This window comes from Salmo salar, chromosome ssa03, assembly GCF_905237065.1.
Source record: "Salmo salar chromosome ssa03, Ssal_v3.1, whole genome shotgun sequence".
Taxonomy (NCBI): domain Eukaryota; kingdom Metazoa; phylum Chordata; class Actinopteri; order Salmoniformes; family Salmonidae; genus Salmo; species Salmo salar.
In genome coordinates this window covers 54703376-54730938 of record NC_059444.1, presented here as the reverse complement: position 1 = coordinate 54730938, position 27563 = coordinate 54703376, and the positions used below count along the sequence as shown (strand labels likewise).

Genomic DNA, 27563 nt, shown 5'->3' with positions numbered 1-27563 from the left:
TTGAGGTTGAGACAAAGATGTGTCAATATCTTTATTAACAAAGGTTTGCAAAGTTAATGTAAAATATGTATTGGTCATATGTCATCCATGTTCAAGCAGAATATGTACATTTATTTGAATTATAAAACTAAATATAATGTAGCACCTTTTTGTACATTATTTAGCACCATAAGGAGACAATTAATCAAGTAAATTGAACAGCAAAACAGCTCTGAATTCATTGGAGCATTTTGTCATGAATAAAGGAAGAATAGTTCTCGAATTGTTACATCTCTACACCTGTGTCTACTAGCTAACTTTCTAAATTAAAAGTTCACCCCTGAATGGCCAGCTTCCCAAAGCTAACTTCCTATCAACTCATTCCCCATTCTGACACAAAAACAACATTCAACGAAGTGCTGTGTGAAGAGGTTTGAACTTGGCTGAAGGATGCCACCTGTTGTTAAAAGCATTGACCTGCATGGTTAGGAATTGGTTTATGAGGGCCACAGTACTGTAAGTACTTGGAAGGGTTTTGGATAGCTTGCACTTTTTATTCCATTCCATTGAAAAGCAACTGTCTGTCACACCATTAAACACATATAGAATTATATTTGCAATTCAGTTCCATATATAAAAGTCTTGCTTAGTCCTTCATTCACTCTCTGTATCTTTGCACTTAATCAACCCTTTATCTTTGTTTTATCTCTGAACTCCCTTCTGCATGTGATATGAGGGTTGAGCTGTGTCTGGATGGCTGACTAGAGGAAACTCACCTGCACCTCTGACATCCTGTTTTGAATCTTTACAAAAACAGCCCCCCTCCCTTTTACATACCTGTAAAGCCCATCTCTGAATCTCACACAGATATTCATAAACCTGCAGTAAAACCACACATTTGCAAGCAATTACAGTGTGATTTTAAAAAACGATTGAAGGATGTTTTAGCACCATGTATTATTTAGGGTATTTCAGCAGAAGGCTACTCCTGGCAACTGGATTTGTGTTGACTTTAGCCTCAGAAATGCTCTATTTCCTGAAGCAATGTTACTGTTGGAGTTTTACTGGGTTTCACACCATCACTTTTCAGAGTACCTGGCAAAATAGTATCACACAAGAAACCTCTGATATTTCTGTTAAAAAAAGGCGGCAAATCTCACAAGACTTATCTCAGCTGCTGTCATTGAAGGAAATACTGCCAAGAGAACTGTTGGAATCAATCAATTCATCTTTCTTCTTCAGAGTGCTTCTTTGTGCTATTGAATACTTGATCCATGTCAACCCTGTTTGAATGGTGCAATGGTACCCTATTCCAGCTGGCACTGTTAGTCTGCCACATCAGGTTCTGACTAGATAAGACCAAACAAAAACAGCACCAAACTGTAAATAACATTTCTGTATCCTGTTACCAAGGGATCCCTGTTGAACTATTATCATATTATTCTTATTTGGACATGTGAGATCAAATTTGCCTACTGTAATGACTACTGTAGTCTTTTTCATTTATACAACTGTGCAACTGATATCCAGCTGGAAAATATCAGGATCTTATGAACAGATTTACCAGACAAAATTGATCAAGAGCTCAGAAACTGAACACAAAAAAAACAGCATACAAACTAGACTAGTGTCCAGACAAAACATCTGAGACAAATGACAGTATTAAGGCATAGCACCAATCTGGGAGTTTGGGAAGACAACCAGGTTTCTTGCATCACTAATGGTTTCAAAGCACTTCAACTTGTGTGTCAGTTCACTGTGACAACTCCTAACAAAGTTAACAGCAAACAGTGAAATCCATTACAGCCAGATGTTTATAAAGGGGTTTGTGTCTTTAAGGGGACATCTCTTTCCTTGTGTCATAGGTCTTTTCCCTCCCAGCCTCCTTGTCAGCATATATATCTAATAATATTGCTTTTTCAATACAGGGGACAAGGAGTCTATGGATATGTATATGGAGTCATTACCTTACAAGCCCCCAGTATCCCTTTGCAGCATATAGAGGCACTTAATAGTAGGTGTGTGCATCAATGAAAACCCTGCATAAAGAGGCCCCTCTTCCAATCGGAACCTCCTGAACTCTGACTTCTAGCCCCCTCCCTTCATGTCAGTTGGGGATCATGTTCATTAGGGCACACCGTACCAAAACATTTGAGACATTTTGCAACGGAAAAAGAAAACAAGCATTTCTCCCCGTTTGACACTGCTTGGAGCGTTTTCTTCCATTTTGTGCCTACTGAACACGACCCAGCAGGTCATCTCACTCCAGGGTGGGCTTGATGAGGTATCCGTTGAAGGTGATGTAGACATCCACATCGTCACTATACACAGCGTTCTCCCTCTCCCTCTTGTACAGCCGGACCCACACCTCGTCATTGAGCTCAAGGGGCAACATAAGGCTCTGGCTCTGCATGATGGACCTCTCGCTGGGCTGGGCGTACACGATGGCCTGCTCCTTGTCATTCCTCATTATGTGCAGGTAGGTCTCTTTAAAGTTCCAGGTATGGATGTTGACATTGAAGAAGTAGATCCCAGGGACATAGCAGTTGAACTTTCCTTTGAACATGTCGAAGTGGCCGTGGAGGTTGACGAACTCTGTGTCGAACACCAGGGCCTGGTAGTAGTCCACGCTGTGGAGGGACTTGCGACGCCCCACTGAGAAGGCTGCTTCCTGGGTTTTGCAGGGGTCCCCTGGGGGGCCCGCCTGGCCCTTGGTTCCTTTGGGGCCCATTGGCCCTCGGGATCCAGTAGCGCCTTCCTCACCAGACTTCCCAGGTGTCCCCCTGTCCCCGCGGTTTCCCTTGTCCCCTGTGAGGCAAGATGGAAAATATACAGCACGAGTCCTTAGAGAGCTATGACACAGTAATGTAGACTAAAGGTCCAAATGGGGTAATGTTGAGATTAAAGTTAGAATAACATGGATCATAGAAGACTTTGTGTAGATAGATTGTTTATGATTTTCTCCAGATAGGAATGTTACGTAAACTTAGAGTCACTCCAGACTTCTCATAATTGTAGCCCATTCAGTATATGAGAATTTAGGGTGCTGGAGTTATGCTTATCTTTCACAGGATATTTTTTTCTGCTACTTTATTTTTGGATGGCCACAGCATGTTTTTCCAAGCCAGGTCATACTCTCTGGTGAGCACACGCACGCACACAAACTGTTACGTTATTTGTCATGTTTTCAGCCACATAAGCAAGTTCAGTGCCAGGTTAATGTTCTGAACTAGCAGCAGACTTTTTAGCCTCTAGTCCCCTGACTGGAGAATTTTTTTACAGCATTCCTTTAATGAAAAGGTCAGTTTGAAACCCAACAACCTCGTTAAGTCCAGGGGCAGCCATTCTCCCCTGGTGAATCACATGTACACCGAGCCAATCTTAGTGTCTAGAATCCTACCAAGTCTCTTAAATGTGTCAATTGTGAGCAGGGCCTAACTCTATAGGTATGTAGAGGTCCAATTGAGTAGAGCCTTGGATTGGAATACACATAATCATAATCCAATCAAATGGAATTCAGTCAGTGTGTACAGTATAGCCTGGTCCCCAATCTTTTTGTGATGTTTGGCAAACTGTTTAGTCTTTGGAATGACAACCACCATAGGAGTTGGCAAAACAACACAAAGAGACCTGGGATCAAGCTATGTGTATTGCAGGTGTAAAGGCACAATCCAGGCGCACCTTTGAGGATGGTCATGTTGATGTAAGTGCGAACTTCAGGCATCTGGTTCAGGTCACTCTTTTGGTCCCCTGTCTGAGGGGCTGGGGGGCCCTTCTGTAGCTCCAGGTCGTCACAGCAGCGGCGGCAGGGGGCAGGAGGGGCACCTCCGGGGGGCGGGACAGTGATGACCAGGGGGAGGAACAGGAGGACGGGGCTCAGGAGGAGGAGGTGGTCAAACATGGTTGTTGCACCTGAGAGGACAAGGAAGGACAACAGGCAGATTAGACACAACCTTTGTGCTGTAAATGCTGTAAATCTTTGGACAAGGAGAGTTATTTGAGTGTATTATCTCCAAGATTGGCTTATACCGAAGTCCAATTGACAGTGGTGTTTGTTATTACAAACATGAAGGTACAGTTGTAAATTGGTCCTGCTGACAGAATAAATAAAGCACTCCATTTAAAGCATACCATTTCATTCTAGTATCATATGACATTCTGCATTGTTGTCTATTACCTAACTCAAATAGTAAGGGCTCGATTCAATGCATAGCGCAATAGAAACTTAAAAGCAATGTTCCCGCATTAGTGGAGACTGCATTCACGGTAAACGCTGCATATGTAGGCTCGAATCGGAAATTCATGCTATAGTGCTGAACTTCGGCGATACAGATTGACTCGAGCATTAAGAAAAAACAAGTATGACAAAGAGGTATTTATGTTATCCCATGAGTAGGGTAAATGATACTATAATGCAGCTGTTCCCAAACTAGGGGTAACGACCCCATGTGTGGTCGCCTAATATGAAAACAGGGTCAAGGGAGAATCTCTAAAATTCTGGTAAAAAATAAAATAAAATATATATATATATATATATATATATATATAAAACACTTTTTTGGTTACTACATGATGCCATATGTGTTATTTAATAGTTTTGATGTCTTAACTATTATTCTACAATGTAGAAAATAGTAAAAATATAGAAAAACCTTTGAATGAGTAGGTGTGTCCAAACGTTTGACTGGCACTGTATATATATATTATATAGTTTTTGTCTCTCAAAATCCTTGTAATGTGGTTAACCTTACAAATCTAAATGAAAATGATTCAAATCTAAACGTTACAATTCCACCAGAGAGCGCCCTTAGATCGTGGGAAAAGGCCGCACTTGACCATTGCACTTTAATCATTCCCATGGTGAATGGCTAAGCCTGCTAACCTGTGAAACCACACACTATTGCAGAGACTTTGATATTGCTGGCCTCAATTGATATGGTGAAAACAATACCTTTGTCAGATAACACAGTGAAACTAAGAATTGATGCTATAGCTAGCAATCAAAAGGAAACTGACTGAACGACTTTATTCTCTCCAAGTGGATGTTAGCTGTGAGGGCCGAGATGCCCATGCATTGACTTTTGTTCGCTACATGTCGGCGGATGCTTTTCATGAGGACATATTGTTCTGTCTCAGTATTCCTGAGCATGAAACGGCACAGGGGATGATTAGTGTGCTGCGTGGCTATATTGACGAAAAAGAGATTCCATGGGATTGAATAGTGGGATTTTGCACAGATGGGGCTCCATCTATCACGGGATGGCGGGCAGGCCTCTGCACTCTAGTTATACATGTTTCTCCCTCTGCCATATGGATGCATTGTACAATACACCCACTGAGCTATAATGGGTACACCGAGAGCAACTTGTGGCAAAAGAGCTGAGCGCAGAACTATGCAGCAGGTAACTTCGATTGCAAACTACATTGCACACGCCTGTTTGCAAAACTATATGGAGATATGGGATCAGAGCATGACAATGTTCTATTTCACACCGAGGCTTGTTGGTTATTGAGGGGGAGTGTTGGCAAGATTTTTTGGAATTGAGAGAGGAACCGTTGTCATTCGCAATGGAAGTAAATCTTTGTGTAATGAAAATAAAATGTCTCTCCTTGCCTATGTAACAGACATATTTGTGAAACTGAACGAACTGAACGCAAGCATGACGGGGAAATACAAAACATTTCTACAGATGAGTGACCAATTGGATTTTGCTGATTTGACTGCTGCTTAGTTGAAATGCCGGTAAGTGAAATTGAGCAGCTGATCGAGCTGTCATGTGACTGAATGCTGTAGACAAGGCATTCATGGGTCACTATGGAGGAGTTTTGGTTTATGACTCAAAGGGAATACTGTGCCGTCTCCCCCCGAGCATTAAAACTCATGGTACGCTGATTCAGTGCTCTCGTCTGTATTAGAAGAAAATAAATTTGATCCAGGTTGGATGTGACAGGAGAGATGAGGTGCGCACTGTCAACCACACCCCCTGACTTTGAGAAGATCCGACGCAACATGGATCAAGCACACCCATCTAATTAGGGGTGGTGAGATAAGAGAAATGATGTCTAATTTGCAATTGAATGTCATAGCACCACATTAAAAGTATGTGATGGTGATTTGAGAACACAATCAGAAATATAGTTAGAATGTTTTACAATGGACTGCCATAGCCCCAATTAACAAAGTAAACATTGGCTGTTAATTACATGCATTTTTTTCACATGGTTGGGTTGCAATCATTTTCAGATATCAAAATGTGGTCGTGGGCCCAAAAAAGTTTGGGAACCCCCTGCTATAGTGGTTTAATGAATATCCACATGAATAAGATGGAAAAAAACATCTGCTGAAATATCAGTCACCTTAGTAACTGAATTATTACGTGTCCCACTGCTGTTCCAGGAGAGTGGGAAAAAGAGGATTTTGGATCCAGAGAAAACATACCATATATTTGCATAGAGGAGAGCAGGGAAGGTTTAGGAATGGTGAACACGAGCCAGCTATGAACTATCCATGAGACAGCAACCACTGTTGTTGTCTGGAGCTTCGATTCAAACCATGACCATTATTGGTCATTTTCAATGATGCCAACCCTTTAGTCTCAGACAGACAGTGCAACACAGCTGTTATACTAAGGTGCCATTTTAGATCCATAGCTCATTGCAGTGACAGAACATAGGTCCAATGAAAATCCACAGAAGAAACATTAGTGTGGCTCTCATCCACAAACCAAAAGTATAGCAATGCTATAACTTCTTCCATAATGTCCCTGGAATAAATGTCCATGATCTGCAGACATCTGAGTGATCTTGAAGGTCTTTTTCTGGGATTGTCAATTCAAAATCAAATCAAAGTTGACTGTCATATGCACGGGATACAGCATAGAACTCTGTAGAAGGAAATGCTTCATCTCCGCAAAATATGTGAACCATGTAAACTTGTGAAGTGTTCTGAGGTACAGTATCTTGATCATTTTTTGATTGTACAGGCTAGCTATGTGCCAAATGTTTTGTTACTCCATCCCAAATTGCACCCTATACACTACATACATAGTGCAGTACTTCGGGCCCTGGTCAACAAAGTTGTGCTCTATGGGAAAAGGGTGCCATTTGGGATGCACACTGGGCAGATTTCTAGAGCAAACAGAGCGTAAAGGCTGACTTCATGAATCAGGATTCAGCTGATCCAGCACACATTGTTTGAGTTAATATCCATACACTACAGCAAAGCTGGCCTGCAGTCCTAGACCAAGGGGATGGTAACACAAGCATGGTTAATCAAGTTTGATTTGGCATGTGACATGGTACAGTCTGGGTTTAAAGCTATATGATCTGGTGGTGTGCTAGACTAGAGAACATGTTAATAAAGCCAGTGGAATGCATCAGTAGACGAATCTGCATTAGATAAATCATATACATTAGCATCTCGGAGCAAGCTGCCCCATACTGTCACGGCTGTCGAAAGGAGTAGACCAAAGTGCAGCGTGTGTGTCATTCCACATTTTATTTCATCTGTGAAACTATGCAATACATAAAATAAACTGAATAAACAAAACAAACCGTGACGCAGAGGTGAAACAAACACTACTCAAAAATAATCACCCACAAAACCCAGGTAGAAAAAAAACCCTACTTAAGTATGATCTCCAATTAGAGACAACGAGGACCAGCTGCCTCTAATTGGAGATCATCCCAAACAAACCAACATAGAAATACAAAACCTAGAACCTAACAACATAGAAATAGAACACATAGAATAAACCCCCCTGTCACACCCTGACCTACTCTACCATAGAAAATAACAGCTTACCATGGTCAGGACGTGACACATACGGACAAGTATTATGGCCATATATGGCCTTAAATGCACTACATTACCAAAAGTAATTGGATACCTGCTCGTCGAACATCTCATTCCAAAATCATGGGCATTAATATGGAGTTGGTATCCCCTTTGCTGCTATAACAGCCTCTACTCTTCTGGGAAAGGCTTTCCACTAGATGTTGGAACATTGCTGCGGGGACTTGCTTTCATTCAGCCACAAGAGCTTTAGTGAGGTCGGGCACTGATGTTGGGTGATTAGGCCTGGCTCGCAGTTGGCGTTCCAATTCATCCAAAGGTGTTTGATGGGGTTGAGTTCAGGGTTCTTTGCAGGCCTGTCAAGTTCTTCCACACCAATCTCGACAAACCATTTCTGTATGGACTTCACTTTGTGCACGGGGGCATTGTCATGCTGAAACAGGAAAGGGCCTTCCCCAAACTGTTGCCACAAAGTTGGAAGCACAGAATAATCTAGAATGTCATTGTATGTTGTAGCGTTAATATTTCCCTTCACTGGAGGTAAGGGGCCTAGCCTGATCCATGAAAAACATCCCCAGACCATTATTCCTCCTCCACCAAACTTTACAGTTGGCACCATGCATTGGGGTAGGAAGCATTTTCCTGGCATCCGCCAAACCCAGATTCGTCTGGCAGATGGTGAAGCGTGATTCGTCACTCCAGAGAACACGTTTCCACTGCTCCAGAGTCCAATGGCGGCAATCTTTACACCACTCCAGCTGATGCTTGGCATTACGCATGGTGATCTTAGGCTTGTGTGAGGCTGCTAGGACATGGAAACCCATTTCATGAAGCTCCCGACGAACAGTTCGTGTGCTGACATTTCTTCCAGACGCAGTTTGGAACTGGTTTGGAAAGGTGGCATCCTATGACGGTGCCATGTTGAAAGTCACTGAGCTCTTCAGTAAAGCCATTCTACTGCAAATGTTTGTCTATGAAGATTGCATGGCTGTGTGCTCAATTTTATACACCTGTCATTAATGGGTGTGGCTGAAATAGCCGAAACCACTAATTTGAAGGGATGTTTACACACTTTTGTGTATATAGTGTATTTCACAGTGGTTTAAATGGTACAATGATTCTCTACACTATACTTGGTTGTTTTGTCACATAAACTGAAATTAGGCAAACTATTAGCATTTTAGCAACCAGGAAATGGCGGAGTGGTTTCTGCATAGTGCATTTTTAAAGGCCCAGTGCAGTCCAAAATTATATTTCCCTGCTTTTATATATATAATGATGTTGGGAAAATACTGTGAAATTTTGAAAACATTAAGCCGCTGAAGCTCATTTACTGCATTTCTATACTATTTAAAAAAGTCTAAAATGCTATTTAGAAAACAGCAAAAACTAGCAAAAATGACCCCAACCATCCTGTAGCTTCATGTACCTCAGTCGACCTACAAACACATAGCCTATTAGCTATACAATTAGCCGCTACACATTAACTCAGCACCTGGATAACAAACTATAGTTTAATACATACAGAGGGAGGTATTCTACATGTTTTACCATGGGGTGGGGATACATTTTTGCTGTTTTAAAGCAAATCCCATGCAATTCTACCTATTTTGCCATGACTTATGTCATGTAATACGATATCTGAGTGAGAGTGACAAACAAAATCAATGGGGGCCCATTGGAGGTCAGGGCCCCTGGGCTCGTGCCCAGCGTTACCTGTCAGTAATTCGGCCCTGATTACTACAAATTTAGATAGCTGGCTAGACTAACTAGGTAGAATCTCAATTGCACACTCCTCACGTCCTCTCTCCTTCCCTCCTTCTCGAAACCCATTGATTGAGAAAGGCAGAGATCCCTCCCCTCTGACCTTCTCCTCCAATGGGTTTTGAGAAGGAGGCGAGGAGAAAGGAGAGAGGACGCAAGGAGTATGCAATTGAGATTGTAATTATACCCTAGACTAATCCAAAAAGGTTTTATGACATGGGCTAATTGAGTGACTGTCAGTGAGTGACATATAGCAAGAGGAAAACTGCTGATGCACGACTACATTTCGGAATTGCACCCTGTCTATTCACTATTTTAACTCTCCACAGTAATTTGAGACCCTGACTGAGTTGCTAAAAAACAGTCCGCAACTCCGTGTCCTCATGTGTAATTACGGCCATGCCTGTATGGTAATGTAGAGAGGCAGCCAACTATTGAAACTAGCTGCGGCTGCCGACGCCCATCAGTTAGACATTACGTTTAATGTAGCCAAATTAAAGATGCGGGACTGCGTGAGACGTGCACTCTTGGCATTGTGCAGAAGCTACCACAGAATGACAGATAATGTGATTGATAGTAAAGCATGCTGTAACTTACCTCTCGTAGAAGTCTCTGCAAGTGGTGTCGATCAGCTGAGGAGAGAGAGAGAGAGAGAGGAGGGGAGAGGAGGGGATGGAAGGGGAGGGGGAGAATCCTGAGTCAGCCTCTCTCTCTCTAAAATTCAAATGCAATGTTGCCAAAGCAAAGTGATACACATAAAAACAATGAAAACAATATCGACAACAAGAAGAATAGCTACAAATACTAATCCAAAACTGGTAAACAGATCTTAATTTGAGCCAGTTTGTTACAGCACGAAAATAATCATGCAGCAACTGGAAATGCGAATTATTATGTGGATTATAATTAATGGACATTTTTGTAGGGGCTAAAACATTTTTCGTTGATGCAAATCAAGTCTTACATTTCAAAGTGGAAATTATAAACTTTAGAAGCCTTTTTAAAACTCAAATACACTTCAAGTTTGCAAATTCTCAGAAACAAAAGAGTGATCAAACTAAGATCCTATATCCGTATGTACAGTATAACAAATAAAACAAATAAATATCCAGAATCTAATTCCACAAAGAAAATTGAAAATGACTCTCTCTCTCTCTCTCTCTCTCTCTCTCTCTCTCTCTCTCTCTCTCTCTCTCTCTCTCTCTCTCTCTCTCTCTCTCTCTCTCTCTCTCTCTCTCTCTCTCTCTCTCTTTCTCAATTCAATTTAATTCAATTCAATTTAATGGGAATTATTGGCATTATTGGTATTTCACCCAATACATATAGGAGTTTATCAAAATGGGGTTTCTTTTGAATTCTTTGTAGGTCTGTGTAATCTGAGGGAAATATGTGTCTCTAATATGGTCATACATTTGGCAGGATGTTAGGAAGTGCAACTCAGTTTCTACCTCCTTTTGTGGGCAGTGTGCACATAGCCTGTCTTCTCTTGAGAGCCAGGTCTGCCTACGGTGGCTTTTCTCAATAGCAAGGCAATGCTCACTGAGTCTGTACATACAGTAGTCAAAGCTTTCCTTAAGTTTTGGTCAATCACAGTGGTCAGGTATTCTGCCACTGTGTCCTCTCTGTTTAGGGGCAAATAGCATACTAGTTTGCTCTGTTTGTTTTGTTAATTCTTTCCAATGTGTCAAGTAATTATTGTTTTGTTTTCTCATGATTTGGTTGGGTCTAATTGTGTTGCTGTCCTGGGGCTCTGTGGGGTCTGTTTGTGAACAGAGCCCCAGGACCAGCTTGCTTAGGGGACTCTTCTCCAGGTTCATCTCTCTGTAGGTGATGGCTTTGTTATGGAAGGTCTCTCTCTCTTTTTTTGGGACACAATAGCAACATTGACTAACAACAGTTCCAGTAAGAAGGCTACTTTGCCCACATTCATGTTGTTTACTCTGACTGAATGGCTGCTGTTTCTTCATGAATGTCTTTCCATGAAATGTAAAATAACATGTATAGCTTGTGAGAAGTAAGGCTATGACATGACCATAATCATTAAAAGTCGATAACTCATGAAAAAGGATGGGAATGTTTAAGGGCTCTGACAATACAGAGCGGATGGAATGTATTGTCTATGTCTGGAGGTTCTGCTTGAACATTATGATAAAGCCTAACAAATCTTTAGACATTCAGGATGACGTTCAAATGTGTGTGTGTATATATATATATACACACAACACGATTTTTGTATTTCTCAATCAAGAGCAGAAATAATAGATTTATTAGAATCACATTAAATTCAAACAAATAGGCTAAGTGTTGTCGGATAATTTTTCTTTCCCTTTGTTAAGTTACACTATTTATACCACACCCTCATTACACTACATCTGTATAATAGTGGTGGGAGACTTAAGAGAACAAACCCCATTGCCTTTGCAAGTACTGTCTGCCATCCTTCCAGTCCAGTCCTGTATTTCTGCTGTGGTGAATTCCTTCCCCCTGCTCTTTTTTCTGCTGCTTCACATCTGTGAAAGCTCAAGCCACAAAGGAGAGGAGGAGGCAGATGTTAGTATGTGGAGGGCCTGGAGGGGAGCTAGCACTCTGAGGAGAAAGGGGGCACAGGGTTTTACACATGGAGTCAGGGACAGACAGGGTGGGGTAGTGTTATTGTTGGGGTGGAGACGGGATGTGAGGGGGCAGAGGGGAGAGGTAGGCTAGCTTGAGGCAAGGAAAGGATTGGAAGGGAGGACCATGAAGCTGGGGAAGAATTGGTGGCAGAAACCTTCGGGGAGGGACAGTAACACACACATGCCCATGTGCAGGCAGGCAGGCAGGCAGGCAGGCAGGCAGGCACGTACACACATACACGCATGCACGCACACACACAGAGATTAACTTTTAGCAGAAACAATATATGTCTGACTATTTATGGGGCCCAATGGTTTTTGTTAGCTGAATCAGACAGATTTTGTTCCATGTTCCCTTGGGACTAATGTTTTTAAATGGAATGTCTTACTCACTGAAACGTAGACCACATTTATGATTGTCATTTTTTAAGGCAATTAGAATAGACACAGACATTTATACAGGCACATGAAATGGGTCTTTTACACTTTCTTACCATCACTGTTGGTGCAGACACAGCATAACCATGTTGGCACATCGGTCTACCTGCACTACCCAGTGAGAATGAATAGGCCTATTTTTATTTACCTTCTGCAAGTTTTTGGATGAACTGTTATTGCCATTGCTGTGAGAGCGGAAGTTGCTTTCAGATTGGTGTACACGTGTTACACAAGCACATCTGGAGTGCATTACCGCCTAGGGGTCCAGGATTGAAAGAGACTCCACAGACTGTTATGTAATTATGTCAGGGGTGTTCTTCTTCCATCGCCATGCCATTAACGGACACATCTGACCCAGATTTTATTGACTCTAAGACATTGACTGTCCTCCCTTGAACTACCCGTGTGTATAGTACCAGTATGTCTATATCTATGTAGGAAGGAAGGAAGGAAGGAAGGAAGGAAGGAAGGAAGGAAGGAAGGAAGGAAGGAAGGAAGGAAATAAAGAAGGAAGGAAGGAAGGAAATAAAGAAGGAAGGAAGGAAGGAAGGAAATAAAGAAGGAAGGAAGGAAGGAAATAAAGAAGGAAGGAAGGAAGGAAATAAAGAAGGAAGGAAGGAAATAAAGAAGGAAGGAAGGAAATAAAGAAGGAAGGAAGGAAATGAGGGAGGAAATAAGTCAGGAAAGAAGGCTCATGCTTCACATGTCGTCTGCCCCTCTTTCTTTCCCTCTTTCAATTTTTAAGTGCCAAGAAAAATACATTTTTTAAAGACAAATATTATTTGTAGCTCTATATGCTTTCATTCAGACTATTGATTCACCTTTCAACTGCAAGCCACTCAACCATCATCAGCTCTTTCTCTGTATCTTTCTTTTCCCCCAATGTCAACACTACTCCTAATCTTAATAGAGGAAACTGCACAACATTCCAAAAACATTCAGCTGTGAAAACATAATTGTTCCACAAATGTAATGTGTTGAAGGGAGGATAACGGATAAATCACATATCAAACCATGTTTTAAACTACCTCAATATTATTTTTGTTTCATTGACTATCCTTTGATTTATTCCAGGCCTATATGAATAAATAATACAAAAACACCAGATGTACAATCAATTATTTATATTTGGGGATGGTGAGATTGCAAATTAAAATCTTCAGCATGAGCCTCCTCAGTCATATCATTGACCTTTATACAGTTTGTTCTGACACACCTAGGCCTTAACCACTGACCCCTAGTTGACCTCTCATTTTCTCATCTCAAAAGAACCTCCATAACCCTCTCTAGACTCGCTCCTTGTCTCTACTCAACTGAATTGCCCACCAATAACTAGAAGGTAGAGGCTGCATCCCAAATGTAGTGCACTATATATGGAATAGGGTGCAATTTGTGACATAATCAGCATTCCAACAGTCAGAACTCATTCCTTTTTATGATGTGGCAAACATTATTTGATCTTGTGTCCGTGTGTTTGTTCTTTGGAGTGTCTACCGAAACTTGGACATCAATGCAGTAGTTCATATGGTTGTGGCATTCAACAAACTTGAGAAAGATTTTTGCTGAGATATAAAGATTTGTTTCTGTTTCATATCTCGGACTATGAATGTATGTTACCTACGAGTAGCCTTCTCTTGTCCAATATCCCCTTTTGAAATTACCCCCCTGTCAATCATAAAATTATGTGCATGCAAAGAGCAAACAACAGGCTGCACAAGAACTCACCACTTTAATGGTCCATGTTACAAAGAGGCTCAGTTTGCATTTAAATGTGAGGGAAAAAACAACAGTTAGCATGTTCTTTACAAAGAGGGCAACTGATGCTACTGAGCCAGATGTCTGTGTCAGGGGAGAAGCTCCAGGTGGTATCCGTTTTTAAGTACCATGGCATCATACTTGATTCCAACCTCTCTTTCAAAAAGAAGGTGAAAGGGCCTCCCGAATGGTGTAGCGGTCTAAGGCACTGCATTGCAGTGCTGGAGGCGACACTACAGATACGGGTTCGATCCTGAGCTGTGACGTAGCCAACTGGGAGACCCATGATACGGCGCACAATTGGCCCAGCATCATCTGGGTTAGGGGAGGGTTTGGCCGTCTGGGATGTCCTTGTCCCACTCTAGCAACTCCTTGTGGTGGCCGGGTGCATGCACGCTGACTTTGGTCAACAGCTGTACAGTACGTGTCTCCCTCGACACATTGGTGCTGCTGGCTTCCGGGTTAAGCGAGCAGTGTGTCAAGAAGCAGTGTGGCTTGGCGGGGTTGTGTTTCGGATGGACACATGGCTCTGGGACAATGGGACAAGACTGTAACTACCAATTGGGGATATGATAAGGGAATTTATATGTTTAAAGTAATGATAAGAGAATCTGAATGACATTAAGAGTAATAACTAAAGTATTTCACCCTAATAGTTACAGAAGCTTAGACAATGGGTTTAGACATAATACTATAATATTGTGAGACAGTGGGAACATTGTGTTTGTGTGTGATAAGGAGGAACTGACAACAGACATGTTTTGGTACTGTGAGACCAAGGACAGGAGATAAAGTTCCTCCACCCAGGGAGGAACAGATGCGCTTGTAGACTTGTAGGCGCTTGTGGGAGTTATATAAAAGGCTGTGCGCATTATATGGCTTTAGAACGTTCTCTGAATAAACCTTACGGACTTTTTGCAGAAGCTGAGTCTTTGCCTAATTATTATTCAACCCAGGGTCTTACAAACTTCGGGGATTGGTCAAAGGTTAAATAATTGTTATTTATAATCATTGGGATTGAAAATTCTCGTGACAGCTTGGTCCTTCGACCCGGATCTCAATACCTGCTTCTGTCGTCCCATGGGAGCGCCGAAAACCATGCACGGGTGGATGAAATATCCGTAGATTAAAGACCTGGCCACATTCTGAGGGTTCTTTACAGGCTGGTGGCGAACTGGTGCACAACATAAACGGTGACGAGATCCAACCTACATTGAAATCTCAGCTGCAAGGATAAGGTCAGTAATCTTTATTCATTAGTTTGGGGTTAAATTCTAAACTTACTAAAATTGACTTAGAATGGACTGGAGTAAATTCCTATAAAGCATTGGTCAAGATAAATGTGAGGGAGGATTTTAACTGTAAAACGAACAGTAAGTAAGATTTGTATTGGGTATACCGTCCATATAATCTAATGTAGAGAAAGTGTAAGACAAAAGTATCTATGTTAGTGTTGGCGGCACTGGATTACAGATCCCAGTAAGACATTTTGAGTAAGTAAGTTTGGGTGCGAAATGACTCAGGGTAGTTGAGGCCATTACCAAAATAAACTAAATAAGTTACGTTAGTCTAAAACTAACGGGAGTAAGTGAGATTAAGTACAATAACAGTAGGAAGTAAAAGCACACACATAGGAGGTAGAGATACATACAGATATAATTATTTCAGATTTTAAAAAGCCCACACATAGAAGTGTTCAATGAGGATAAGAAGATAATTACTTGCGTCTAAGATAGATATATTAACCAGTCGAAAGTCATAAGAAACAACGGTAAAATAGGCTGTTAACCAGGACCTTAAAACCCCTGGGAAATAGCTTATTGAACGTAAGAGTTCTGGAGTTGTATACGTGTGAGACCTAACAATCTATCAAAAGTCATAAAAATAATTATTCTAAGATCCTTTAGGAAATCAACGGGAGGTATTTATCAACATAAAAAGTAAAAGAACATACATATAAATTGTGAGATTAAGGATCATAACAGATTATAGAAACACACACATAGATTGTGAGAATAAACATAATAACAACAATAGTAATTGAATAAACATGGATGCTAAATCCTCTAAGGTGATTCCGGAATTAACCGGAGATGAGAGATATATGGAGGCCAAGGATAAATTAAACATTTATTTTTGGCCCGAAATGGAGAAAGAAGTATGAATTTGATGGACGTTTAAATATAGAAAAACTAGAATTAATGATCAAACAAATAAGCATAAAGGAGGCTAAAGGGACCTAAGAGAGAAGGGAAAAAATGGACAGGATTAGACGATGGAAAGTGTTTCAATTGCGATAAGACAGGACATTTCGCCCGGGAGTGTAAGGCTCCCTGTAAACATTGTGACCAAGTAGGACACAACCACTGAAACTGCAAACATAAGGGGAAGGACAGGCGTGACAATCGGGAGAGAAAGAGAGAGACAGAGACAACGAGAGCGAGAGTAATGAGAATCATCATCGGAGTAATGCTTGGACCTTTAAATGAGGGCTATTTTCTGGGAATTGTCTCGGTAGTACGTGCCTGATTTTACGACAACAAACAATTTCATAAATAGGGTTTTTTTTGCTGGGAGTCTTCATCATTTCAATAGTTTTGGTGGTTCAGTGGTAGAATTCTTGCCTGCCACACAGGAGGTTTGGTTTCGTATCTCGGCCTATGCACCAATGGACTAAAATCTGGCTTTCTGATTGTAATTCAACTATTGGTATGTTTTGCCTGGAAAGATACGGTCGTTAGTGTTTGTTTATGATATAAACTGAACATTCTAATAGCTTGTTTAGTTTAAATTGAAAGACTAATTCATTCAAAATAATAGCGAGGCCGATTTCGATGTAATACGTTGTCTGTTGCCTAAATGGTCTGCTGAAAATAACATATTGAGAATGGAGTCGGATTTAAATGACTGAATCAAAGAAGAGACAGTTACCTAAATCTAATGAATTCTAATAATAAGCGGATAGGTAATTGTGATAGAGTTGTGCCCACCGAAATGTGTTTTTTTTTTATTCTAAAAGGGTTGACTGATGTATTTTATCAATTTGGCGATTTACATGTTCTTTTTAAAGTCTTGGACATTTCATAAGTGTGAAGCCGAAAGAGAAGAGAAAGTTGTAAAGTTTGCTTTTAATCTTATTGACCTTTGGGACATGTAGGGAGAGTGAGTGAGATAGAGGCATATTTCTACCAAATTTAAAAGGCCTGGAAATGTTTTGTTTGTTTTTAACTTGGGGTTTGCAAATACCCACACACAACAAATAGTGTATAACTATTTGTTGGTGTTTTTAAAATACTATTCGTGTGTACTATTTCTTTTGGGTTTGGTGAGATTTCCATTTGCCTTAGTGCTACGATATCTTAAAGGGGCACATGGGATACAACATGTATAAAATGTTTGACCGTTTTTCTTTAATTTGTCTAATATATTAAGAAACACTTCTTTGAAGGGGTGGTATAAGTTATGACCTCTATCATGACTTTCCTTTGTGGTTTGATCAGCCTCATTGGAAAGCCATTTGGATAATGAATTTAAGGTCATTTGTAATATTCATTGTAATGTAATTTGTGTAATTGATAATTATGATGGAGTTTAAAGTTCTTAGACATATTTGTAATTTGAACCAATGAGAATAAAGAAAGGGCATAGCCTTTGACTAAGGGTAGGCCTCCTTACGTCTATTTTCCTATGACCACAATAACTTTTCTTTATGGAGTTTTTCAGAGTAGTTTTTTGATCTGATTATGTTATTTGAAATTGTATTTTATCTTTTGACCAGAAGTAGTATTTTTATACATTACCTAGCTAAGTTTTATTTTCCCTTAGGTAGTTAGCTGTTGTTATATATAGATGATATCTTTGTGTGAAATTTAACACAACATTATATTTCTGTGTAAAAATTAACACAACAAGGCGGTAAAATTGATATTATAGTATTATCATATATTTTTTAATTGATAAGGTTATAAAGTTAGCAAGAATAAGTTTAATAATGGTAATAATACACCGTAGCCAACAGGACAGGGGTATATGACATCCGTGGTGATCCAGGATCATTGATAGTATCGAGATAAACTTAATCAACTATGTAATAATCTTAGAGATAACTACCATAGACATGTTGATTTTTCAAGGTCCACGAATGTAAACAGGGAGACAGTGAGACAAGTCAATATTTGGAAACAGAAACCATGTTTGACAATGACTGTTTATGGGAAAGAAAAGACACTTAAGAAAGAACAGAGAGAAAGGCTGACAGTGAAGGATTCCCCGCACTATGCTGAGACCTTGATGGTTTGGGAGTAGTAGGAAGAGAGGAGGGGGCCTGAACGCACGAACAAAACGGAGGATATTTGAACATAACTATGGATTATTTTGAACCAAAACAAAATTTCTGGTTGAAGTAGAAGTCCTGGGAGTGCATTCTGACAAAATTAAAATTCAAGTATTATACGGCATTTTAAAGATACTCTTGTTGTTAATCCAACCACATTGTCCGATTTCAAAAAGGCTTTACGGTGAAAGCAAAACATTAGATAATTTTAGAATAGCACCTTAGCAAAAAAAAACAAACAGCCATTTTCCAAGCACGGATAGCCGTCACAAAACCAGATATACAGCTAAAATTAGGCACTAAGCTTTAACAATCTTCATCAGATGACACTCCTAGGACATCATGTTAGACAATACATGCATTTTTTGTTCGATCAAGTTCATATTTACAGTGGGGGGGAAAAGTATTTGATCCCCTGCTGATTTTGTACGTTTGCCCACTTACAAAGAAATGATCAGTCTATAATTTTAATAGTATGTTTAATTGAACAGTGAGAGACAGAATAACAACAACAAAAAATCAAGAAAAACGCATGTAAAAAATGTTATAAAATGATTAGCATTTTAATGAGGGAAATAAGTATTTGACCCCTCTGCAAAACATGACTTAGTACTTGGTGGCAAAACCCTTGTTGGCAATCACAGAGATCAGACGTTTCTTATAGTTGGCCACTAGGTTTGCACACATCTCAGGAGGGATTTTGTCCCACTCCTCTTTGCAGATCTTCTCCAAGTCATTAATGTTTAGAGGCTGACGTTTGGCAACTCGAACCTTCAGCTCCCTCCACAGATTTTCTATGGGATTAAGGTCTGGAGACTGGCTAGGCCACTCCAGGACCTTAATGTGCTTCTTCTTGAGCCACTCCTTTGTTGCCTTGGCCGTGTGTTTTGGGTCATTGTCATGCTGGAATACCCATCCACGACCCATTTTCAATGCCCTGGCTGAGGGAAGGAGGTTCTCACCCAAGCTTTGATGGTACATGGCCCCGTCCATCGTCCCTTTGATGCGGTGAAGTTGTCCTGTCCCTTTAGCAGAAAAACACCCCCAAAGCATAATGTTTCCACCTCCATGTTTGATGGTGGAGATGGTGTTCTTGGCGTCATAGGCAGCATTCCTCCTCCTCCAAACACGGCGAGTTGAGTTGATGTCAAAGAGCTCCATTTTGGTCTCATCTGACCACAACACTTTCACCAGTTGTCCTCTGAGTCATTCAGATGTTCATTGGCAAACTTCAGACGGGCATGTATATGTGCTTTCTTGAGCAGGGGGACCTTGCGGGCGCTGCAGGATTTCAGTCCTTCACGGCGTAGTGTGTTACCAATTGTTTTCTTGGTGACTATGGTCCCAGCTGCCTTGAGATCCTCCCGTGTAGTTCTGGGCTGATTCCTCACCATTCTCATGATCATTGCAACCCCACAAGGTGATATCTTGCATGGAGCCCCAGGCCGAGGGATATTGACAGTTCTTTTGTGTTTCTTCCATTTGCGAATAATCACACCGAATGTTGTCACCTTCTCACCAAGCTGCTTGGCGATGGTCTTGTAGCACATTCCAGCCTTGTGTAGGTCTACAATCTTGTCCCTGACATCCTTGGAGAGCTCTTTGGTCTTGGCCATGGTGGAGAGTTTGGAATCTGATTGATTGATTGCTTCTGCGGACAGGTGTCTTTTTTACAGGTAACAAGCTGCGGTTAGGAGCACTCCCTTTAACCTCTGACATCTAGACGTTCCGCTAGCGGAACACCGCTCCAATATCCAATGATAGGGCGTGGCGCGAAATACAAACTCCTCGAAAATCCGAAAACTTCAATTTCTCAAACATATGACTATTTTACACCATTTTAAAGACAAGACTCTCCTTTATCTAACCACACTGTCCGATTTCAAAAAGGCTTTACAACGAAAGCAAAACATTAGATTATGTCAGCAGAGTACCCAGCCAGAAATAATCAGACACCCATTTTTCAAGCTAGCATATAATGTCACAAAAACCAAAACCACAGCTAAATGCAGCACTAACCTTTGATGATCTTTATCAGATGACACTCCTAGGACATTATGTTATACAATACATGCATGTTTTGTTCAATCAAGTTCATATTTATATCAAAAAACAGCTTTTTACATTAGCATGTGACGTTCAGAACTAGCATTCCCACCGAACACTTCCGGTGAATTTACTAAATTACTCACGATAAACGTTCACAAAAAACATAACAATTATTTTAAGAATTATAGACAGAACTCCTTTATGCAATCGCGGTGTCCGATTTTAAAATAGCTTTTCGGTGAAAGCACATTTTGCGTCAATAGCTCGCCATCACGGGCTAGCTATTTTGACACTCACCAAACTCAGATTTACTATAAGAAAAATTGGATTACCTTTGCTGTTCTTCGTCAGAATGTACTCCCAGGACTTCTACTTCAATAACAAATGTTGGTTTGGTTCCAAATAATCCATAGTTATATCCAAATAGCGGCGTTTGGTTGTGCGTTCAAGACACTATCCGAAGGGTAACGAAGGGTGACGCGCCCGGCGCGTTTCGTGACAAAAAAATTCAAAATATTCCATTACCGTACTTCGAAGCATGTCAAACGCTGTTTAAAATAAATTTTTATGCGATTTTTCTCGTAAAAAAGCGATAATATTCCGACCGGGAGTCGTTGTTTTCGTTCAAAGACTGAAAATGAAAACATGGAGTGGTCTCGTGCACGCGCACGCCAGTCTCATTGTTCTCAGATCGACCACTTACCAAATGCGCTACTGTTTTTCAGCCATGGCCTGCAAAGTCATCATTCAACGTTCTGGCGCCTTCTGAGAGCCTATGGGAGCGTTAGAAAATGTTACGTTACAGCAGAGATCCCCTGTTTTGGATAGAGATGATCAAGAAGGCCAAGAAATGGTCAGAGATATCGCTTCCTGTTTGGAATCTTCTCAGGTTTTGGCCTGCCAAATGAGTTCTGTTATACTCACAGACACCATTCAAACAGTTTTAGAAACTTTGGAGTGTTTTCTATCCAAAGCTAATAATTATATGCATATTCTAGTTTCTGGGCAGGAGTATTAATCAGATTAAATCGGGTACGTTTTTTATTCGGCCGTGAAAATACTGCCCCCTATCCCAAACAGGTTAAGGAAAAAAACACATAGTCAGACTGCTTTCACTGTGAGAGCGTCCCATGTCTGGAAAACACTGCCATCAGACACACATAACTGCACCACCTATCGCACAATCACAAATAAACATAAAAACATAGCTAAAGGACAGTTAGACTTAGCTACAGTTGAAGTCGGAAGTTTACTTACACCGTAGCCAAATACATTTAACTTCTTATGGATGGTGGCAGTATTGAGTCGCTTGGATGACTGACGTGCCCAGAGTAAACTGCCTACTACTCACTCCCAGAAACTGAGATATGCATATTATTAGTAGATTTGGATAGAAAACACTCTGAAGTTTCTAAAACTGTTTGAATTATGTCTGTGAGTATAACAGAACTCATATGGCAGGCAAAAACCTGAGAAGAAATCCAACCAGGAAGTGATTTGTAGTTCTTCTATCTAATCCCTGTTCAAACTACAGTGTCTGTGGGGTCATTTTGCACTTCCTAAGACTTCCATTGGCTGTCAACAGCCTTTAGAAATGTCTTTCATGCGTCTCCTGTTACTGGGCAGAGAATAGGAGCTCAGTCTATCAGTGGACTGCCTGGGAGCAGTGAGTTGTTTACTGCGCTTTCACGCTGTGCGCCGCTCATACTTCGTCTTCTGTAATGAATACGCTATTGTCCGGTTGGAATATTATCAACGTTTTATTTTAAAACGACCCTAAGGTTTGATTGTAAACATCGTTTGACATGTTTCTACGAACGGTAATGGAACTATTTGACTTTTTGTCTCTTATTTTACGCACACGCGTTATGCCTTTGGATATTGATCTGTACGCACGAACAAAACGGAGGAATTTGGACATAAATATGAAGTATTTCGAAAAAAAATAACATTTCTTGTGGAAGTAGGTGTCCTGGTAGTGCATTCCGACCAAGATCAGCAAAGGCAAGGGAATATTTATAATACTAATTCTGAGTTTAGTTGACTCCAGAACTTTGCTGGTATCTGTATAGCTTGCTTTGATGGTTGAGCTCTGTACTCAGAATATTGACAAATGTGCTTTCGCCGAAAAGCTATTTTAAAATCTGACACATCGGTAGCATTAAGGAGTAGTATAACTATAATTCTTTCAATAACTGTTGTAAATTTAATCAACGTTTATGATGAGTATTTTTGTAAATTGATGTGCTCATTCACCGGAAGTTTTGGTGGGAATACATTTTCTGAACATCACGCACCAATGTAAAATGGGGTTTATGGATATAAATATGAACTTTATCGAACAAAACATACATGTATTTTGTAACATTGAGTCCTGGGAGTGTCATCTGATGAAGATCATCAAAGGTTAGTAATTGATTTTAGCTGACTTTCTGGTTTTTGTGATGCCTCTGCTTGCTTGGAAAATGGCTGTGTGATTTTTCTTGTTTTGGTGCTGTCCTAACATAATCTAATGTTTTGCTTTCACCGTAAAGCCTTTTTGAAATTGGACACTGTGGTTCGATTAAGGAGAATCTTATCTTTAAAATGGTGTATAATACTTGTATGTTTGAAAAAAAAATATTATGAGATTGTTGTTGTTTTGAATATGCCGCCGTGCACTTTCACTGGCTGTCGTCATATCAATCTAGCTAACAGGAATCAAGCCATAATAGGTTAAACTCAGTTTTTCACAATTCCTGACATTTAATCCTTGTAAAGATTCCCTGTTTTAGGTCAGTTAGGATCACCACTTTATTTTAAGAATGTGAAATGTCAGAATAATATTTGAGAGAATGATTTATTTCAGCTTTTATTTCTTTCATCATATTCCCAGTGGGTCAAAAGTTTTGGGTAGCCTTCCACAATCTTCCCACAATAAGTTTGGTGAATTTTGGCCCATTCCTCCTGACAGAGCTGGTGTAACTGAGTCAGGTTGGTAGGCCTCTTTGCTCGCACACGCTTTTTCAGTTCTGCCCACAAATTTTCTATGGGATTGAGGTCATGGCTTTGTGATGGCCACTCCAGTACCTTGACTTTGTTGTCCACGAGCCATTTTGCCACAACTTTGGAAGTATGCTCGGGGTCATTGTCCATTTGGAAGACCCATTTGCGACCGAGCTTTAACTTCCTGACTGATGTCTTGAGATGTTGCTTCAATATATCAACATAATTTTCTTTCCTCATGATGCCATCTATTTTGTGAAGTGCACCCGTCCCTCCTGCAGCAAAGCACCCCCACAACATGATGCTGCCACTCCCGTGCTTCACGGTTGGGATGGTGTTCTTCGGCTTGCAAGCATCCCCCTTTTTCCTCCAAACATAATGATGGTCATTATGGCCAAACAGTTCTATTTTTGTTTCATCAGACCAGAGGACATTTCTCCAAAAAGTACGATATTTCTCCCCATGTGCAGTTGCAAACCGTAGTTTTGGAGCAGTGGCTTCTTTCTTGCTGAGCGGCCTTTTAGGTTATGTTGATACTGTATATGACTCATTTTACTGTGGATATAGATAATGTTGTACCTGTTTCCTCCAGCATCTTCACAAGGTCTTTTGCTGTTGTTCTGGGATTGATTTGCACTTTTCGCACCAAAGTACGTTAATCTCTGGGAGACAGAACGCACCTCCTTCCTGAGCGGTATGACGGCTGCGTGGTCCCATGGTGTTTATACTTGCATACTATTGTTTGTACAGATGAACGTGGTACCTTCAGGCGTTTGGAAATTGGCCGATTTATTTTGATTTTCCCATGATGTCAAGCAAAGAGGCACTGAATTTGAAGGTAGGCTTTGAAATACATCCACAGGTACACCTCCAATTGACTCAATTATGTCAATTAGCCTATCAGAAGCTTCTAATGCCATGACATTATTTTCTGAAATTTTCCAAGCTGTTTAAGGCACAGTCAACTTAGTGTATGTAAACTTCTGACCCACTGGAATTGTGATACAGTGAATTATAAGTGAAATAATCTGTCTGTAAACAATTGTTGGAAAAATCACTTGTGTCATGCACAAAGTAGATGTCCTAAACAACTTGCCAAAACTATAGTTTGTAAACAAGAAATGTGGTTGAAAAACAAGTTTTAATGACTCCAACCTAAGTGTATGTTAACTTCCGACTTCAACTGTATGTATTGCCGCTTTCCATGTTGTCTGTTGTCGGTAGCTTGCTTTTTGCTTTTATGTATTTTGGTCTGTCAGTGTGCTACATGTTGCTTGTCATATTTTGCTCTGCATGTTCTCACTGCTCTAGGTTTGTCTGTATTGTTTTTAATAACCTACCCAATAACCTTCTTTCAAGTCCACCACATCATCTGCAGTGAATGGGAAATAAAATGGATCTTTGGAACACGATCCACATTTGTCCATGGTGTCGTGTCTCTGACTATGATTAAATGAGATGACAGGCTATTTTATCATATCGATTACCTAAAGTTTAATTGATTACATGATAGAATTAAACCATGCAACAATTAACTCATTAACCTGTTAGGGCTAGGGGGCAGTATTGACACGGCTGGATAAAAAACGTACCCGATTTAATCTGGTTACTACTCCTGCCCAGTAACTAGAATATGCATATAATTATTGGCTTTGGATAGAAAACACCCTAAAGTTTCTAAAACTGTTTGAATGGTGTAAGTAAGTATAACAGAACTCAAATGGCAGGCCAAAACCTGAGAAGATTCCATGCAGGAAGTGGCCTGTCTGACAAGATGTGTTTCATCTAGGCTGTTTTTATTGACGACTTAGGATCTTTGCTCTAACGTGACACTTCCTACGGCTCCCATAGGTTCTCAGAGCCCGGGAAAAAGCTGAACGATATCGAGGCAGGCTCTGGCTGAAACACTTTATCGCGTTTGGATAGTGGCCGATCAGAGTACTATGGGCTTAGGCGCGTGCACGAGTCGACCGAATGCTTTATTTTTCGTCTGTTTACCTAAACGCAGATTCCCGGTCGGAATTATTATCGCTTTTTTATGAGAAAAATGGCATAAAAATTGATTTTAAACAGCGGTTGACATGCTTCGAAGTACGGTAATGGAATATTTAGAATTTTTTTGTGACGAATTGCGCCATGCTCGTCACCCTTATTTACCCTTTCGGATAGTGTCTTGAACGCACGAACAAAACGCCGCTGTTTGGATATAACTATGGATTATTTTGAACCAAAAAAACATTTGTTATTGAAGTAGAAGTCCTGGGAGTGCATTCTGATGAAGACAGCAAAGGTAATAACATTTTTCTTATAGTAAAGCTGACTTTGGTGAGTGCTAAACTTGCTGGGTGTCTAAATAGCTAGGCTTGTGATGCCTGGCTATCTACTGAGAATATTTAAAAATGTGCTTTCACCGAAAAGCTATTTTAAAATCGGACATATCGAGTGCATAGAGGAGTTCTGTATCTATAATTTTTTTAATCATTGTTATGCTTTTTGTTAACGTTTATCGTGAGTAATTTAGTAAATTCACCGGAAGTTTGCTAGTTCTGAAGTATGCTAGTTCTGATCGTCACATGCTAATGTAAAAAGCTGGTTTTTGATATAAATATGAACTTGATTGAACAAAACATGCATGTATTGTATAACATAATGTCCTAGGGTTGTCATCTGATGAAGATCATCAAAGGTTAGTGCTGCATTTAGCTGTGGTTTGGGTTTATGTGACATTATATGCTAGCTTGAAAAATGGGTGTCTGATTATTTCTGGCTGGGTACTCTGCTGACATAATCTAATGTTTTGCTTTCGTTGTAAAGCCTTTTTGAAATCGGACAGTGTGGTTAGATTAACGAGAGTCTTGTCTTTAAAATGGTGTAAAATAGTCATATGTTTGAAAAATTGAAGTTTTTGCATTTTGGAGGTTTTTGAATAACGCGCCACGGGATTACACTGGCTGTTACGTAGGTGGGACGATTTGGTGCCACCTAGCCCAGAGAGGTTAATAACCTGGGGCACCACGGAAGAGTGTTTATAGAGCTGCTGTCTTCCAAATAAACTCTTTTAAAGATCTGAAGATCTTTTATATCAATAACAGTCAATCATTAATCATCACCTTATTCAGTCTCATTCTGATTGTCGTAAAGTACTTGGTTATCTGCACAAACCCTGGCTAACAATTTGAATTGGCAATACACAAATGGGCTTAATTATTTATTTAATAAATAATCACACAGACTTACATATGCATACACAGGATAGATCATACATCGATTACTAATCATGTCATGAAAAGTCCCTGGTGGACTAATCCGATATGACGGTTGGTTACACAAAGGAAGGGGGTTGGGTTTGAATGAAAGAGCGGGAAGACTGAGGGACAAAGGAATTGGGTCTCTATCGGTCCTTGAGAAGCTATCCTACCGTAAATACAGAATCTTATGCATTCTAATAACCGCCCATTCGGAAAAGGAAAATGCAAGATATATATTTACTCTGAGCTGCGCTTCGATAGATTGGTTGAAGATGGAAGACTGGTGTCCCCAGCAGAGATCGCCATTGTCCTTTGAAGAATCTTTCTGGTCGTAGTGTTGTAGAGCGCATACGTTGAAGTACCCTGTCGTTCTTAGGAGATTGTCTGTCCTTTCCTAGTACACGTACATTTACAGCTGCAGCTGATAACTCAACGTCTAGAATGTATCACTTCTTCTTCAGTGAATAATAGTTCAAAGTTCCTTCCAAGTTGCCATAATCAGCTTGTGCTGTATTCTGGCTGGTCTAGTTGATATTCACCATTCCAGCGTGGTGATCGTTACCTCCACGTTGAAATTCACCCTTCTAAACGTTAGGACAGCAGTC

At 40.4% G+C, this 27563-nt stretch overlaps 1 protein-coding gene across 2 annotated transcripts; it reads right to left on the bottom strand.

Moving 5' to 3' along the window:
* Window positions 1-17: 17 nt before the first annotated feature.
* Window positions 18-27563, bottom strand: c1qtnf6a (C1q and TNF related 6a). 2 transcript variants are annotated; one of them, XM_014192630.2, is made up of 5 exons: window positions 27200-27563; window positions 11947-12057; window positions 10136-10170; window positions 3661-3891; window positions 18-2787 (listed from the first exon to the last, which is right to left on the bottom strand). In XM_014192630.2, exons 4-5 carry the CDS (start codon window positions 3878-3880, stop codon window positions 2240-2242), a joined length of 768 nt encoding a protein of 255 aa, XP_014048105.1. In that variant the 5' UTR covers window positions 3881-3891; window positions 10136-10170; window positions 11947-12057; window positions 27200-27563; the 3' UTR covers window positions 18-2239. The 2 variants fall into 2 exon arrangements, with proteins under 2 accessions (XP_014048105.1, XP_014048106.1); XM_014192631.2 differs by lacking the exon at window positions 11947-12057.